Source organism: Drosophila eugracilis, unplaced genomic scaffold (assembly GCF_018153835.1).
Source record: "Drosophila eugracilis isolate 14026-0451.02 unplaced genomic scaffold, ASM1815383v1 contig_47, whole genome shotgun sequence".
Taxonomy (NCBI): domain Eukaryota; kingdom Metazoa; phylum Arthropoda; class Insecta; order Diptera; family Drosophilidae; genus Drosophila; species Drosophila eugracilis.
In genome coordinates, this window is record NW_024573338.1 from 762,482 (window position 1) to 781,013 (window position 18,532).

Consider the following 18,532-nt stretch of genomic DNA (forward strand, 5'->3'; position numbering starts at 1 on the left):
TCTGTATGTCTGTGATATTGTTATGGACTATATAGTGCTTCGATTCTGATTTCCCATTTTTGACGCAAGCCAAAGAAGTCGAAAGAAATGTACGTTTGTTTGTTGGTTTGGTTGATTGGTTGACTGATTGGCTGATTGACTGATTGATTGGTTGACTGGTTGTTGTGGGGTGGACGAAGGGGGAGCTTGTGTCTTTATGCTTGTTGTGATTTTTGGCTGTTGTTGTTTCTTTTGTTTGTTAAGCTACGTTTCAAAGTTGTTACTTGTGGAATTCTGCTGTTCTCAGACGGTCTATTGTTCATTTGTATGTATTTTCAAAAATTCTGTTTTTGTTTTTCGCTTTATGACATAAACATAAAATCATTGATTTAAAATAAAACACCAACATCGATTTTCCTTATACCTTCTCCCCTTTACGTTTTCGTTTTTAGTTTTCTTTTTGGATGTTAATGCATATTTCAAGGCACACTAGCATTTACGACTGTACTTTCAAATTTACTCTCATCTTTGTTTCCATATTTTTTCACTTTCTCTCTTTTAGTTTGCTTATAGATCTCCTTCGTTTTATCTTATCATTTTCGTTTTTGTTTTTGTTTTGTTAATTATATGTTCTGTTTTTCATTTGATTTTTGTATTTTCTTTTTTTTTAATCGTATCATATAAATATTGCACAAATAAGAACAATTGTAGGTAAGTTTTAACAATAATAGCAAAAATTAATAAGAACAACTTTTAACTTAAATATATATAGACTTAGCTTAGGATTGGTTTATTACTGTGGTTTTTCATTTTCATTTAACTGATTTATCATTTTCACTACGTTGATGAGCGTTTTCAGTGATTGAATCGAAATTGAAATCGAAATCGTTGCAGAAATCGAACTGAGCAAAGAATTGTGTTGACTGATTGAGGGGCTGACTGTCTGATTGAGTTGATTTTGATTGGTCATGATAATGTTGTAGATTGAGTTGGTTTTTTTTTTTTGAAGGGTAATACGATTTGGTTAGTGGTGGGGTGCAGCGCTTGTGGGTGTGTGGATGGGTGGTGGGCAATGGAGGGGGGCGATGGTGGTGGTGCGCATTACGCTCCATAAAATTAAACACGAAAATAAACATTGCACATTGGTTGGTTTTTATTGTTGTTTTTGTAATCAAATTTTATTTAAATTTCGTTTCATCTTCGCTTTTATTTATCGAAAAGAATTGTGTTAAACTAAATTATATGTGTAAGGAATAAAGTAAATAAGAAAAACTTCATTACAAGTAAGGAATATTTCTCTCTCTGTAGGTGAGCGGTGTATGGGTACTTTAGTCCTTGTGTGTGTGTGTGTAATTTGTGTGTGTGTATATATATGAATTTTGGGAAATTATCAAAATGTGATGTTAACATCTTCTTCTGTCTTTACACTGCGTTTCTAGATAGATATGTACATATAATCGTTGTGAAATGTTTTTTGAAATAATGTTTAATAATTGCACAATACTTAAAATTAACAAGGGAAATTGGATATGGTGGATTGTTTGTTTTTTTGTTTTTTGACGTATGAAGAAACCCCTAAATGAATGCTTTTTTTTAATGTGAATATTTTACAAAGAAACGTTGCTTTTCACTAAGTTTTACATATATATATTTTTAAGATATTTTGTGATGCATTAGGTGAGAGAAAATGTAAGACTTAAAATTAGAAATGGTAAGAAACAAATGTGCTAAATTTACCAAAAGAAATGAGGTTAACAAACGCAAAATGACGGGGGGGAAAAAACAGACGGAAAGGTCAAAGAGTGGGGAGAGAGTGCAGTTCTCAGACTGGCAACTAACAAATCGCAATGTGTGTTTATCAATTTTTTTCTTTTCATAAATAAAATATATATATGTATGTATTATATATAGAAAACAAAAGGAGTAACAAATCGGGAGCACAAAATCATAACCAAAAGGAGACTCACGTGCGCGCGCAACACATTAACACCACTCGATCCGATCAGATCGGATCGTATCTATAACTAAACAACATTATCATGATCAACATCAACTGTAGCGTACCGAAAGTGTTCATATACAAAGGTCGGGCTGCAGAATCTTAGGTGTATATATAAGATATATATATATAGTAACAGCGATAAGCAGTTATATGGAGAGGGGCAACAACAGAGAACAGATAAAAAAAACAGAAAAAACTTTAACGAAATCACGAAAAAATGTCAACAGAGTCACTTTTTAAAGTTTGGGTTTTTCTTATGTCTGAAATTGTATTTTTGTTTTTCATTTCACTAGCCTGTTGTTGTAGTTGTTGTAATATAGCAAGTGTTTGTATTTTTGTTGTTGTTGTTTCTCTGTGTGTGTGAGAGGGTGTAGTAAAATATTTACCTTATTTCGAGGGTAAGAATCACCTGAAGTTTTCACTGAAAACGCTCGCTCATTATACATTTTCTTTCTTTTTCAACTTGTTTTTTAGCTCAACATAATGCTAATAATTAGGTGTGTGTTGGGGTTGTGTGTGTGTGTAAGTGGGTGGCGGCATATGTATATATATATATGTATGGGCATATGTGTGTGTGTGTGTAGATAATATATATATATAAACAAGACTCAACAACTGTGTACATATACATATGTATATATGCCCCATGTATATTGTATATCGTAAAGCTTGGTCGGGAGTACCAAAGAATAAAAAAAAATAATATATATATATATATATTATACATATATAAAAACAAAACACGCAACGCAAACATACGCATCACAAAAACAAACAAAACCCAAACGTTTTTTCTGTTTGAATTTTCCTTCATTTTTCTTTGCTTCTTTTTTTGTGTGTTTAACTTTTGCAACTAGTTTGTGTCTAACTGGCAATTGGCAATATAACTTGTTTTCAATTTTTTACGTTTCGAGCGTGACAAACAAATGCAACAATAATAGTAGTAATAGTAGAGAAGGGTAGTACATAGTATCTATACAAAAAGTTCACTAGTTCGTAGTTTCCCTCTCTCCGCCCGTTCTCTCTTAAAGGGCGTCTTTAGTTAAAGCAAATCTCTTGAGGTGAAGGCCTTGGAACAGATTACTCAAAAGGTTTATGGGGTTTTTCTCTTGCAAATACATAATTATAGTATTATTTTCTTTGTTTTTTTGTTTTTAATTGCTTAACTCTTAGCTGCACGCATAACAATTGGTGTTTTTCCTTCTCATTTTATTTTTAGTTTTTTCTTTATCATTTAAAGTGTTCTTCTCCTCCTCTTTTCTTTAAGAAATTAACAAATTTTTTTAGAGGAAAAACTATGTATGTGTGTTTGTTTTTGTGTGTTATAAGGAAGGGGGGTATAGTAAGGGGTAGTTTGGTTGTTGTTGTTTTGCTTTTCTTTGCCTGTTTGTTTGTTGTTTTGTTAAGATTGCTGGTTGGTTGCTTTACTCGGATATTATTATGTGTATGTTGTATGTTTTTGTTTTAGTTTTTGTTTTTTTGTTTGTTTTTCTTTTTTTTTAATTCACAACAGTGGTTAATGGAATTTGTCGCGCCCTCTTTGTCTCCTCGTCGTTGATTTTCTGTTCAATTAGATATTGCGCTTTGGCAATGGCACCGGGCTGACCAGTTATGGTTACAATGCGATTTCTAGTGCCAGGTGCGAATATGCCCTTTTTGGAAATTTGCACATTTGCGCCAGAAACATGTTGAATTTCAACTAAACTACGACCGTTCGGACCTGGAATATTTGCATCAGATTTATGTTAAATATTTTCTTTTGTAAAATTATTAAAAATGATATTATGGATAATATATTATTATATATATATATATGTGGGTATTATAGTTTAAAGATTTGATTTTTTTTTTCATATATAGGCGTGTTTTTAGCGGTAAGGTGTTAAGGACGCCAAAAAATAGTAAAAGAAAAAAGTAAACACAAGAAAAAAAAGATAAACCAAAGAACGAAAGGTGAAAAAACAAAAGGGGGTCACAGAGTGGGCTATAACCTAATGACCTCACGACCTTACACAACTGACACTGAGGTAACAAAAAAATAAACATTATTAACTGCGCCACAAGCGAATGTAAATTATATATTTCACGCGTGGTTACCCAAGTATTGCACTAGCCAACTGTAAGTATATCGACAAAAATTCGTTGGGCTTAAACGAAATGGTGAAAAAAGTGTGAACTGTGAAGTGTGTTTTCGACCTACGAAAATCTAACTGCTAAAACCTACGGCCTACTCTCCTTCTTCTTCATCTTAATCCTAACGGATGCTGCTGTTCTGTGCGAATTTTCAGTGGGTTGTGGTGGTGGTGGTGGTGGTAATGTTGGCTTTTCTGGGAAAGATTGAGCGGTTTTCGAAAGGGTAGCATGGTTCATATGCTGACGGATGGGTGAGAGGCAAGAACTTGACTAGAAATTTCGCTATAAGTTTGAATGAAATTGTTAACTGGAAAAACCTTCTGAGAATGTCTAACGGAATGTGTGCAAGGAATGGAATTAGAAAAATAACTCAATAAATCGACTCTCTCTCTCTCTCTCTCTCTCTCTCTCTGGAATGAGTCTGGAATGAAGTGCCTGTGTCTGGTTGGCTTTTGCTCTATGTCTAATGGTTTTTATGGCTAATCAAAAATGGAAGCGGGATGGGGGTACTGTTAATCCTCCGGCATTTTCACAGGTGCTAAGGGTCAAACGGGGATTTAGGAGAAGGTTGGGTATTGGGAGCTGGGAGCTGGGATATTTGAAAGTGGTAAAGAAAATTGCGGTGTTGTTGGTTCTCTGTTGCTTGGTTTTTTGCAATTTAGTAGGGATAATAGTAAGGACGCGCACCTAGAATAGCGCCGATAATCACTTCCGGCACCTCAACGTTCTTCGAGTCCTTGGAGCTCAAATCACCAGGTGTTGGGCTCTTGCTGAGTCCGCCCAGCTGTGCCGTGGTCGCCGTTCCCGTGGCTGCCGTCAGCCCGAAGCTATTGTTATTCAGCGAGACGGGCGTGGCGCCCGGCGCCGTGGCCGAGCCCAAATGGCGGAATGGATCGAATTGCACAGCGGCAGCGTCCAGTTGCGACTGCGTCGGCCGGCTAGCGGCAGCTGCAGCGGCCGCTGCTGCGGCATACTGCTCCAGATTAACCTGGCCGACGGCACCGAACACATTGCTGGCGGTGGCCGCGGATGCGGCGGCCGCAGTCTGCTGGTCCAGCGTCGTTACCCCAAGAAAGTTGCCCAGCGTTGAGTGGGCGCCATTGGTATGCGGCACGCCCACACCCATTCCCAGGACGCCGTACTTGGCCAGTACGCCAAGGGCGGCGACTACTTCGTTCGTGACGGTCTCCGAGTAGCCAGAGCCCCGCATGGCAACCTATAAGAAAAAAACAAATATTAAGTATACGCCATGTTTACATTGAAAACATCCCATTCTTACCTTAATATGCTCGAGCAGTTGAGTGGCAACCGTTAGATTTGGCGCCGGATTGGGTGAGCCCAGATTAATGGACAAATTGATGCCGGTGCCGTGGACTAGCAGGCTGGCCGCCGAGTTCGCCCCGCCGATCGTGGTGCCCAGCGTGGAGTTCAACGAGGCGGTGCTCGAGTTGATGGCATTTTGATTGGTGGCATATGGAGAACCGGTTGGATTGAAGTTGGCCACCGGTCCACTGACGTCCGCATATGAGACATTCAGGCAGGTGCCCGACTGAGGATCCTCGACGATCTTCGAGAGAATCATCTTGCAGGCATTCTTATTGTTCTCCTTGTCACCAATGATGGTGATGCAGCGCTCCTGCAGAGAGACATCCTTGGGCTTCTGCGAGATCTGGACATAGGAGCCGCTCTCCTCCTTAATCTGTTTAATGAAGGCACCGCCCTTGCCAATAATCATGCCGGCGGTCGAGTTGGGCACCAGGATCTTGACCTGCTTGTCGCGCTCCTGGGTCTGTTTTGACTCGGCATCGACAATCTTGTTGGTCAGATCGGGCTTCTCGCGAATCTTGTCCATAATGAACTCCAGCACGACCATGATGGCCTCCGTGGAGCCAGTGATCAGGCACACTCGTTCGGTGGTGCCTAAAAATAAGGGATTTTAACCATTAGTTAAGATCAGAGATAATGTAAAGCTTAGTAAGACTCACCTGGGTAGAAGTCATGGGACTTGGACATCTTGACCCTAGCACCCGTGTCCTTCTGCAGGGAGGCGATAGTCTCGCCACCTTTGCCGATGATGGCCCCGGAGGCCACCGCGGGCACCAGTATTTTCATGTGATACGTTGTCTCGCCTGAAAGCATAAGATCAAGAGGAGTTCACAGGGCAACCAGTGGATTAGTCTCAGGGGATTCTCTTGGATTTGGTTTCTTTTTAATTTTAAATTTTATTATTCTTTTTTTTTAAGTCAATAGATTAGGGGTTGTTGTACAGGTTAGTCTGTGTGCCCTTGGCTGTTGCATACAATCTAGTTAGTTGCTGGTTAGATCTAGTTTCTAGCTCATTCGGCAGGTTGTTACAAATTAAAAATAATAACAGCATTTCAGCGTCGATCGTTTGTTCGTTCAGCTGGACGCTCGCAACGAGGGACGTTCGTAAACTTTAGTTAGTTTTTAGTTTATAGTTTTCAGATAGAGATATGGATTTCGATTTCGATTTCGATTTCGATTTCTAATTCGACTTAGTTTTAGTGATTGGTTTTTAGCATGGTTAACTGCTGTGTGGGCATGGATTGGTTATGGTGGTGCTGGCATGGTTGTCGACTGTGGTCTGTTTCTGTAGTAGTAGTTTCTTTTGGTTGTTGTTGGTGGTTGTTGTTGGTGGGCAAGCCATGAGGGAGATATGCGCTCGAGATGAGATGGAACAGACAATGCTGGCGACACACGAAACACATGAAAGACCGTTGACTACTTCTCCGCCCAAGGTTATTGGCTTGACCAAAGGAAACAAAGTTTATAAACAAAAAACGAGAGCCCCCCGCAAATTTACTATCTACACTGCCCGCGCTTGGGCAACCCACAAAAGCGAAAAAAAAAACGAAATAAATTCCAAAAAACATAATGTAAGTCAAAGCAAAAGTCGGTCAAAGGGTCAAAGGTTAATGTGCTTAGTAGTTGGTAGTCAGTTGGGTCACACAATCAGTCTGTTTTCGTTTTCGTTTTTTTTTCAGTCAAAAAGCGCGCTTTCGGCAGCGAAATATTCAAAAAAAAACACAGACAGCGATCTAGTTTTAGAGATACAGAAAAAGAAACGGATAGAGCTACACTTTAGTCGGTGTATTAATCTTGAATTAGTCGATCGTTTGGCTAGACAAAGATGGATTTAATGGTATTTAATGAAAGTGTGACAAAGCTTACCATGATGAATATGATTATTGTTATTATTTTCAATTTCAACCTCAATTCCAGAACAAACTGACTCACCTGAAATGGAAAGAAAAGAACACACAAACAATGATTATAAGTTGGGATTTTCTCGAAAACAAAAATTAAAGCGCCAGCAATACACATGCATTACACGGCTAAATGATGTGAATGTAGCGAATCATGGATGATGCAGCAAATGCAGATAGAGATGGAGATGCAGATACTGATGGCTGATGCAGATACTGATGGCTGATCCAATGGAACCTCCTCCCTGCGAATGAATGATATCATCTGCGTCACACAGCCTCAAGTCTGAAGTCGCCGACTCAACCGACAGTCGGCGACGACGACGACGACGACGGCAGTAGTAGTAAACAAACAAATTTCAATTAATAAAATGTGTCAAGCGGAGACGCTCTATTACACAAGAGCATTGGCTAGAACAACAACAAAAACAACAACGGAGCATGGAGCAGAATGGAATGATCTAAGCGCGTTGCACCTGACTGCCTGCCATCGTGCAACTTGGCGGCTGGCAAGGCAGGCAGGCAAGGCAAGGCAGACAAGGCACAGCCCAAGACTTTGTCGCTGCCACTTGGCACTCGTTTTGTTTAAATTTAGCCTCTATCCTCCTCGTAGTACCCCCTTTTGTGACCACCACCCCAGTTCCTTCCTTTTCCTTCAAGCCCCCGTCCTGCCCCCTTGGGAATGGGTGAAATGTGTGCCATACGTTGACGTCGTCTTGGTCTCGTTGCCACTCAGCGGCAGAGTGTCCTTCAAAAGTATTTCTCTAATTAGATACATCGCACACACATGTGCGCCATGATGCACTGACATTGCCGCGGGGCTTGGGTTTTTGGTTTGGGGTTTGGGGTTTGGTGTTTTGCTGTTCGGTGTATTCGAGGAGGGGGTGGAAAACTTGGACCATTTGCCCTGCTTTACATGCATGTGTGAAAATGCGATTTGCAAAGAATTCGCAATGTGCAACGAAAGCGAATTGAGCCCACATATTTAGCAGCATGCTGGCCAATTTCCGCCACTGAAACAGAAATAATTGAAAGTGCTCCGCGTACGCCGGACGCATCTGTCAGTTATCTATCATTTATTCCATATGAATAGAGTGGAATTTCGTAAAATTCCTTTACGGCAGCAAAACAAAAAAGTAAAAGCAAAAGAAAACCCAATAAATTTTATGGTAAAAGAAAATACTCGTAAATAAAGGAGAGCTAGAAAATGTGCATGGTAAATAATATGCAGAGAGGGTATAAACAAAAACCATTTGCTTAGCGTTTTATGGGCCACCAAGGACCGGCCAAGAACGCTGCGAAGCTGCGTTGTTGTTGACACTGTGCAGCAGCTTAAATTATGTGACTGTCATAAATAACACTTGCAGCACATTGGCCAGAAAGACCACCGACCGCCCATTGAGCTGCATGTGGGCGTGGTAGGGGGCTATTGCAGGATGGCTGCAGAAGGCAGGCAGGCAGTCAGGCAGTCAGGCTGGCAGACTGGAGACTAATTTCGTATGCATTGTATGGACGGGATTGGACGGGAAACTAGGCTAACGACAAGCTGGCACACAGCTACCATCCCATACTATACTATATACTATATACTATATACCATTCCAGAACCCAAAAACCACAATAAATGCCATGGAGCGGCAATCTGCAACACGCAAATTGTTAAAGCAAAGCCCGAGTAGCAAGTGCTTGTCGCGTACCACGCGACGTATGCGTAGTGCAGGGACATATGACACGCGATTAAATGATTGGTTCCTGCAAAGCGACAACTTCGTTTATTTTTCTGCATACCAGGAAGTGCTTTAAATGGTCTTTAAAGACAATGAAAGATTGCTTAAATTGATTTTTGGTTTTCTAAACTTGTTTAAATACTCCTTGCTATGGTAATCAGAAGAAGAAAAGAAAAAGAAAAGAGTTTTTAAAGAATTTATGGAAAAATCTTTAAGGTAGACTAATATCAAATTCTACAACCCCAAACTTTGGAATCCAAAACTTAACTTTTAAGTGAGAAATTGTAAGTATCTTCTACTTTACTCTGAATAAAAGTGGTTGAATCAACAAAATTTAAGAGGACTTTGATTGACACTCATAAAAATCGAAATAAAAACCTAGTTTGAGACTAGTTAAGACATTTTCTTAGCTAATTCCCCTTCAAACACACTCTTCCACTAAATCCAAGTGTAAATCTTAATAAAACACTCATGAATCATCACTAGGGCACGGCACATGCTGAAGGAAAGTCGTGTATACGTAAGACATAATATTTGAAGGCACATTCAAAATTGAAATGGACGCCCACATTAAAGCGTACGATTAGCATATGAGATTTTTATATAGTCGATTGTGGCTGTTTCTTTTTTTTTTTTTTGCTGGCTGGTTGTTTCTTTTTTGGCTGCTGAGTTTTCTATGAGTGTTTGTTGTTGATTTTGTTGGTTTTATTTTGTGTATCGGAGGAATGTGTGCTGGATGTTGGTGATGTTTGGATTATTTTCTTTCGAAACTTTCAACGCAATGTTAATGGATAACTCATTTATAGCTTGTGGCATCTTGTTTGGCGTTCTGGTTCGTTTGACATTTTGGGCGATCTTGTTCTTGTACTTTTCTTTTTTTTTTTTTTTTTTTTTTTTTTTTTTTTTTTTTTGGTTCTTTAAGTTGCTGGCGGCATTTAGAATGAGGCGACGTGGTGATTGATGCTGTTGTTGGCTGGTTGGTTGGTTGGTTGGTTGGTTTGTAGCGAGCTCGAGATAGTTATATAGATAGAGAAGTGGTGTACATTTTATGTATGGTGTAGTAGAGGAAGTTGTGCGCAACTTTTGATAGTTCTATGCTGATGTTGTTGATTGCGTTTTTGTTCTTAATCAGACTCACCGTAACACCAGCAGGAGTTAGTCTTATAGTTGCCCAGCAGTTGCTGTTGCTGTTGCGCGTTGTTGGCACCCGATGTTGCTGTTGCTGCTGCTGCTGCTGATGCTGCTGTTGCCGCCAATGTTGCTGACGTGTTGCCAGTTAACGATGTTGCTGGTGGCGTCAGTGCACCTGGCGTTGCATTTGGCGAACCATTCTCACTCATCGGCGATTGATCCATCTGATGATGCGGAATATGACTGAGATTAGCCGAAAAATCATCCTGTTTATAGCTATGAACGGCTAATGAGTATGCAGCGTTGCTATGATTGCTGTGTCTGCTGATGTTGCTGATGTTGCTGATGTTGCCGATGTTGCTGCTGCTGCTGCTGCTGCCGCTGCTGCTGTTGCTGCTGCTGCTGGTCAGCGAATGTGTTGATGAGGGCGACGACGTGGTTGTGGAATGTCGTGGCTGATAGTTATAAGCTAATTGCTGCATATGTGTGGGCTTTGATTGCTGATATCGGTATGTGAGATGTTCGTTTTCTGGTTCTTGTTCTGGCTGCTGCTGTTGCAGTTGATGTTGCTGTAGCTGCTGTTGCTGCTGCTGATGTTGCAGCTGCAGCTGCTGCTGCATGTAATCAAAGCCAAACTGCTGAATCAGCTGCTCGGCCGCCCTGTCCATGGCCGACTTCATAATACTCTCCATTGCCTTGGAATTGTTGCCGTTCCCGTTCAGTCTTCAGTTTTGCTTGCGACGGAATTGATTCTGCCTTGAATCGATTGTACTCGTTTTTTCCCTTATATATTCAACTGACTTATGCGATTTATTTTGTTTAATTTTTGATGTTTTTTTATATATAATATTGTAATTGTAGATTGTTTTTGTAGTTTTTATTTTTAGTTTTTGGGCGTGTGGTCGTTGCTCTGTTTCGATTTAACCTACGCGCCGTTTTCCAATCATTAAACTTGTTCAACAAACGAAAGAAAAAGAAATGGAAAATTTGTTTAAATTAAGCTGGCTTTTCATAGGTTTTCTATTGGTTTTTGATCCCACACACACATAGACATATATATAGGCACGCATGGTTCATGTGGCGAGCAGGAGAGAGATAGAGCATGTTGCAAGTAGGACCTCAATTCTCAGTCTCTCTCCCCCTCGCCCTCCATCGTTAACTGAGTTGCATATTCATTATTGATACATCGAGTTTAATGGCAGTTTTGTAAGGCATTTGGACTGTGCATTTCTTTTTTTAAAGGATAATGCTCTTCATGATGATGCGGTGGTTGTAAGTAAGTTGACATATATATATATATAGATATAGATATATAGATCGGGTTGAATAGAGTGGTGACATCGCAGTGGTTTAGTAGGTCGCTCGACATCCGGATGACTTGAATTAATTCGATTTTTGATTCGATAGATGACGTTCGATATTGATTAGATATATATATTTGGTGTTCTTTGATGGCGATTTTAGTGTTGTTCTGTTGGTGCGTGCCTTTAGGCCTTTTTTCTTGATGGTTTCTGGTTAGATAGTTTTTTTTGTACGATAACAACAACAACAACAATTACGATGCAATTGATATATATATAATATATATTTTTTATAGAAGGAGGCTGAGTGAGAGACAGACAGAGACAGAGAAAGCGGCAGCAGCAAGCTTCAGCAAAAGTTATCGATTGTTGTCGATTGATTTTGGATGATTATTTTTTTTTTTTGACATTGCATTTGGCAGCCTCTGTCTTGGTTGGTTCTTGTCCCTACTATCCATCGGAACAATATATAATACTTGATATATAGACATATAGGCATTGAGAGAGAGAGAGAGAGTAGTTGAATGACAATTGGTGCTATGACGATATATAGTATATATTTTTAGAGATATAGAGATAGTATGTCCATGGTAGGAGATGGCGGTTTGTTAATGACGATAGTTACACAACATCCAGAAATGCTATGGAAGACATTTAGAAAACAATGCCAAAGCTTTTACCATTCAGCTGTTGAGTTGAGTTCAGAGTTCAGAGTTGAGTTTGGAGATTGGAGAGTTGATAGTTGATAGTTGAGAGCTGATGTTGCAGTCGGTTCTATAATACTTGAAGAAGCTTGGCTCGATGACAGGACGGCGATCTTTTGAGATGATTCTGATGCTGCTTGCTGCCTGGCGATGTGTTTGATTTTTGATTTTTCTTTATTTATTTTTCATTTCAGTCGTTTTTGTTTTTTGTTTAATAACTTTCCGATTTTCTATGTATTTAATATTTTAGTCATTACTTTTGCGTAGCTTTTTATCACAACATTTTCTTAACCGCTTTGCTTGCTTGGGATTTTATCACATTTGAGATTTGAGAGAGTTCGGTTGAGAGTTTTCATTGGTTGTGTGGAAATGCTGCTGCTGCTGCTGCTGGATAGTTTAAGTTATACGCGACTTTTAGTTTGGTATTATGGCTAATCGCACGCTTTAGGTGGGGGGACAACAACAAAAACAACTGTTCGTGATTTTATTGAAAATGTTCTTTTTTTTTGTGTGGTTTTACATTTCGGCTTTAAGTTTATCGTTCTGCTGTGTGGCATGCACATCAATTTATTTTTAATCTATAATTATATTTGCGCTATGGCTGGCTTTCGATAATTACAAGCACATTTATATGCATGGACGATAATGGTTAAACAAAAAACAAAAAAATAAATAAAAATAATAATAATAAATAAAACAAAAACGATAATATGCAATACATGGTTCGGATGTATTCAAAAGCTGTAACAAATATCATGGCCAGATGGAATTGAGCGAGTTGAAAGCATTTTAATTGATGAAATAGCGGAAGCCCATTGATAAGGTCCGCTGATGATGATTGGGCAGAAGCTGAAAGTGATGAGAGGAGGGAGTAACACCATCTCTGCCTATCTTCTACAATAACCAATTGCTTTAAATATTCTGTTCTAAATTTCTGTTTTTTGTATTTCAATACTGTAAGACCTTGACTCCGTTTAAACAAGCTGATTACCAACAGTAGCCAAGCGAGCATTAAATGGGGTTTATTAACAAGCCAAGCGAAACAATATTTTTAATGATCTGCCTCGGCAATTTCAACTAATCACTGGAAGGTACAAATTAATGACTAAATTCAAAAACAACTTCAAATATACAAATGTCATCTGACAAAATGAACACACTCTGAAACGGAAATAAAAAACTTCAAGTGGGCGTCGTTTCTGAATACCTTTCTGAGATCATCTTTCCAAACACACACAGAGAAAAGAAAACAAAACCCTTTCGGCTCTTAAAATTGATTTATTACTCTCGCCATTGAGAAGTCTCCATGCCTGGCTGTAGAAGACGAAATGCCAGCTCAATGGGCAAAACACCTGCCTGGCCGCTAGTCTTGCCAAATGGCAACCAAATTAACAACTGGTTGTGGCCAGAGTCGAACTTCGGCTATTACACAATGGAGAGCCGAAAAAGCTACTGGATGTGTGAGCAAGCAGCCCCGTAGAAATGTGAATTTGTGGCACGCATAAATAACACATTTTTCGGACATTTTCGCCAAAATGCCAGCCAAGACAGTTGGGCAACCAAAGCAGAAGAGTAAGAAGACTTTGCCAAGAAAAATAAAAGTAAAATGCCCGCACGTCGCTTTTGGAGCGGCTTCTTTTTCTTTTTTTGGGGGGAATATTAATGTATGAGTGTGTTTTTTATTTCTATTTATTTTCTTGGTTTTTTATTTTCTTCGTCTTGGTTAGAGCTGGAGACCGAGCAACATGAGCAGTTTTTGGGCATGGCCACGAGTGTCTTGACTTATTTTTGGCTCTTTCAAATGAACATACAAAAACACACACTCACACACACACACACACAATCAGAGAGATAGAGTGAGACATGTTTGCCCACATTCAAATCGCTTTTCAAGGTTAAGTTTTGCCGCCGCATTTGCTTCCCGCATTTCAAGTCAACATGTTTCATGATTTTTATGTTTTTTTTTTATTTTTCGGTTGGCCCTAAGTACGACAAGTACTCGTAGTAGTCGAGGGGAAGCGTGACTCTTGAGTTAATTACGAACACAGCTAACTCGAAATTGATTTTGAGAATCAACTGATAAAGCCCGATTCAATCCGATCCCAGCTTGAGTTGAGGTCAAACTTCACCTCGAGTTGTCGTTTCTATAGTGTTATTTTTCTTCTTTTTATTTTTGAATAATCATTATGACTGGCATTGAACTGAATACATTGCTATGATCTGTGTGGGCTTAGTTCAGTTTTGGTTTGGTTTGGGCTTTTCAGCGATTAGCCAGTGCTAGTATTGATGGAAAAGTTTGTCTTTCCAGGGCCAAAAGACACTATATATTCGAGAGAGTATAACAAACCAAGGGGCGACCTTGAAAAGATAGATAAACCCAGTTGACAAGACGTTAATTGCCGCGTTGCTTTATGTTGGCTAATATAAATATCGGAATATTACGCATACGCAGTGTGTGCGTGTGTGTACGAATGCCTTAGGCACACTCAGGTGATGGCAAACAGTTGGCAGCAGCAAAGCTCCTGGCAAATACGAAATGTATAAGATAAACCCTATAATTACCAATGCAAACGCTAATTATCAAGGTCAACAAGAAAACCGAAACAGGTGAACAGATATACACTTAACCGAGACGTACAGAAGCTTTGCTGTAGCTGATAGGCTGGCTGCTGCTGCTGCAATTGATGTAGTTGATGTCCCAGTTGGTTGTGATCCTGCTGCATCATCATGGCCGGCGGACTGATCGACGTAGACGAGGTGGTTCTGGCAAACAACATGCTGTTGGCCAAAATAGCCAAAATAACCAATCAAATCACTGGCAAAATGGCTGCGCGGGAGTTGGGAATTCGGAATGGAAAAATAAAACGATCGGCACGAGCGAGCGAGCGCACGAAACGAACGACCAAACCGCACTGAAGAATTCCGTTCGATGCGAAGACGGAGCCGCGACTCAAGCATAGAGTTTGCCAGAGAGCCGGAGAATTGGAGAATCTACTTACTAACGTGCGAGAGATCCGGAGAGGCCAAACCGAGAGCGAGGTTCATGAGTCAGAGTGTACGATCATGATGATGATGATGATGATGATATCGCTGTGTCTCTGTGTATATGATCTAATGCTGCCCCGCTGATTGCCTCACTCCACTCCATGTCACTCGGTTCATTATCAACGCCAAAGAGGGAGAGCGCGAGATAATGTAGCAAAAGGAGAGGCAAAGGGAGTGGAAACAAAACAAGGGCGGAGACATGAGTGGGGGGCGTGTGTCGAAAATAGAAACTGCTGTGGCAACATGTGATACGGAATGAGCCAACGTGATAAGCCAACAACGGAAAGAGCGAACGTGTCACGTTTTCACCCGCCAAACAATGGAAATTCAATGAGCAAATTAAACGATTTACCAAGCGATCCATAAATGACAACTGGAATTAATGGGTGGATCCTTCAAGATTAAGTGAAAACCTTAATCGAATTCGATTCAAATCGATTCCAAGTAATTGAGCTGTCAAATTGTCATCGTGGCATAGCTATGTGGCATAAAAACCTACAACGTTAGCTTACTTGTAACTTTTTATCTTTCTAGATAAAGCTAAGTCACAAATTCTTTACGAAAAGAGACTAAAAAGTATCGTTAGATTTACTTTTGCCATCACTACTACTGACCCACACTGCGTATGTGTAATTTAAGGGCCAGTGATGACCCAATTATCAAAGGATGCCGGGCTTGTCCTAATCACTGGCCCTAAAAAAGAAAACCAAAACTGCCTGGCCTCTCGAGTTATTAGTAGGCCACTCGAGATGCTCTACAAGTGCAGTCACACCAAATGCCTGGCCACTTGAGCCCCAACAATGGAATGCACCTAAGAATAAGGTAACCCAAAAAACACGCCACAGAGATACCAGTTCAGATTGTGGCCAAAAACAGTAAGAGAGAGAGTGAAAGAGTGAGTGCGAACAGCCCTTAGGCAGTAAACGCACTTGAGATTTGGCCAGGCAACAGCAGCCATCCGATGCTATACTACACATATAACTTTGAGCTGCTAGAAAGCTGCAACTAGCCAGCAAGCCAGTGAGACAGTCAGCTAACCAACCCAGTTATACAGGACCCACCACTCAAGGACGTTGCTGCTGCGGCTGCTGTGGCGGCTGCAATGGCGCCAAATGCTGCAGTGCAGCTGAATGGTTGGTCGCCGAGTCTGAGTTTGAGTTGTCCTACTGCGCAGGACCTTTGCCTAGGAGAAAAGAAAAAAAAAAACACCGAACACCGAGCAGCGAGGCAGAGGAGCGACCACAGGCACACTCACAGATACACGTACGCACCCGCATTGTCATCAAAGTAGGTCAACCGCTTGCCATGCTGTCAACGTTTTCCGAGAGCAGCTCTCTTCGCTCTCTCACCGCGTAGCCTATGCTACAATATACACCCCCTACTATTTGCACCGTTTTCCAGCTGCCCTGCCAGCACTGATTACATAAGCCACCAGCACCAGACGCAGCAGCAGCAGCAGCAGTAGCAGACCCAACCAGATCCACCAAGCTGACCCACCGCCCCGTTTTTCCTCTATTTTCCTCGATTTTACTGCATTTCCTTTGCAGCAGCCCCAGCAACTGACGCATTTCTAGTCGAGGCTACACGGCAAATAATAACGAAATTATATAAAGGTATAAAAATGTCAAAATAATGGATCAAAGAACTTAAACTGGGAATATATATGTAATTTGGGAATAAGAAAGATTTGAAAACCAGCTTAAAACTTCGTTTCTGAAGTTAAATAAACCTTTTAACTTGATGGATAATCTAACAAATAAACATCTTTTTCCCTGTGCAACCCAAAGACTTTGTTTTCTTCTTCCTCCCCAACTATTGAAATATCCAACCATGACAGCTATAAATAACACAGAAAAAACTGAAAAAATTAAATAGATATTAGACAAAACAAATGACTGTCAAGGCAGCTAAGTAAATAAATTGCCAGAAAACTAATAGAACGACGTGGGTAAACAGCCGAACGTGGACCTGTTCTCTGTCCAGAAGACAGCCTCAATGGTGGCTAATTAATAACAAATGCCCGGCTGTACAAGCAAACGTAATGTATCTATGTATCTAGACGGGACTCATCCATAATGCCAACGTTTGAATGGCTAATGGCGAGAGATTGGCCAAACAGCTGATAAAATGGTATCAGCTGGTGAAGAGCAAACAAATTCTTAACCAACTAAAAAACTAACCCATAAACTATTGATGATGTCTACGAAAATAATGTCAATGGAATATGGAAATTTATTCATATTTACCTATCTAACGAACTTCAACTTACTCGAACAGCACTTCCGCATCCCAATGAACGAAGTAAAAACTTAAGAATTTTGATGCAACATTAAGATAACACATAAATTTCGCTCAATTTTCTCCAGATATTTTTTTATATATATATTTAACAACTTTACTTAATACACATAGCCTGCTCTGTTCAACGAAAAACTGAAACTAAACTAAACTTTTCCCCATTGAAAATTATTCTTTTGAAGCTCTAGCACACTTTTCGCCCAACAATTAAGATACTGGAAAACTTGTTTACTTTTTATTATGTAGATATTTTTTTGACTCAAAGCTCTAGCCATCTAAATATCAAAAGCCAGCGGGGGCGACAGGCCGACTCTAACATTTTACACCTTTTGCTATTTTTGTGGCTATGACGACAGGTACTTCGATTGCGTAGTGGCTGGTTGGCTGCTCACCTTGGAACATGCCAGCAGCTGGTTTTGAGCCGAACAAATCATGCAAAGCAACTAGTTAATAGCTCGTGGTGGTCAGACTGAAAGACAGAAAGACAGACAGACAGACAGACTGGCTGTATGGGTTTGGCAATGGAGCTTACGGATTACGAATAACGACAGATGATCGAAGGAAGAGGTGGTGGAGTATCTTTCAAATGCTAATGCTTCTCATATGAATTTGTGTGACCCCAAACCTCAGCCTCGCAGCCTGTCCCCGGCAAGTGCAGTTAGTTCGTCAAGTGGGGAGCTGCTGTTCAAATGTCATTCGTGGTGAGCCCAGGGACGCCGCTATGGCACTTGTATCTAATTGCAGGCCATTGATGAGAAGCTGCAGGAGATTTTGAGGCGGAGGTCATTGACGAAAATTGGGTCAAACTGGGCCCACAATGTCTCGGCGCCAAATCCTGCGCAAAACGGACAGCAGCCAGCAGCCAGCAGCCAGCCGCCAGATATTCTAGATACTAGATACGAGATGCCTAACATGCCTGATGCATGATGCCTTATGCCAGTTGTCATATTTAGAAGTGCTGGACTATAGAAGGCAGCCCTCGGGG

General features: G+C 40.4%; 1 protein-coding gene across 15 annotated transcripts in view; it reads right to left on the minus strand.

Moving 5' to 3' along the window:
• Positions 1–621: 621 nt before the first annotated feature.
• Positions 622–18,532, minus strand: part of LOC108109454 (RNA-binding protein Nova-1) — a 34,211-nt gene continuing 16,300 nt past the window's right edge. For 5 of the 15 annotated variants that reach the window (XM_017218016.2, XM_017218051.2, XM_017218042.2 and 2 more), the window contains 5 exons: positions 7,307–7,372; positions 6,100–6,243; positions 5,394–6,034; positions 4,802–5,330; positions 622–3,701 (listed from right to left, as the gene is read on the minus strand). In XM_017218016.2, coding sequence (XP_017073505.1) covers positions 3,481–3,701; positions 4,802–5,330; positions 5,394–6,034; positions 6,100–6,243; positions 7,307–7,372 — 1,601 coding nt within the window. In that variant the 3' untranslated portion in view covers positions 622–3,480. Of the gene's footprint in view, positions 3,702–4,801; positions 5,331–5,393; positions 6,035–6,099; positions 6,244–7,306; positions 7,373–10,206; positions 11,151–12,180; positions 12,592–14,842; positions 15,104–17,518; positions 17,553–18,532 lie in introns of those variants that run through there. The other 10 variants (XM_017218076.2, XM_017218060.2, XM_017217956.2 and 7 more) reach the window with 9 other exon arrangements.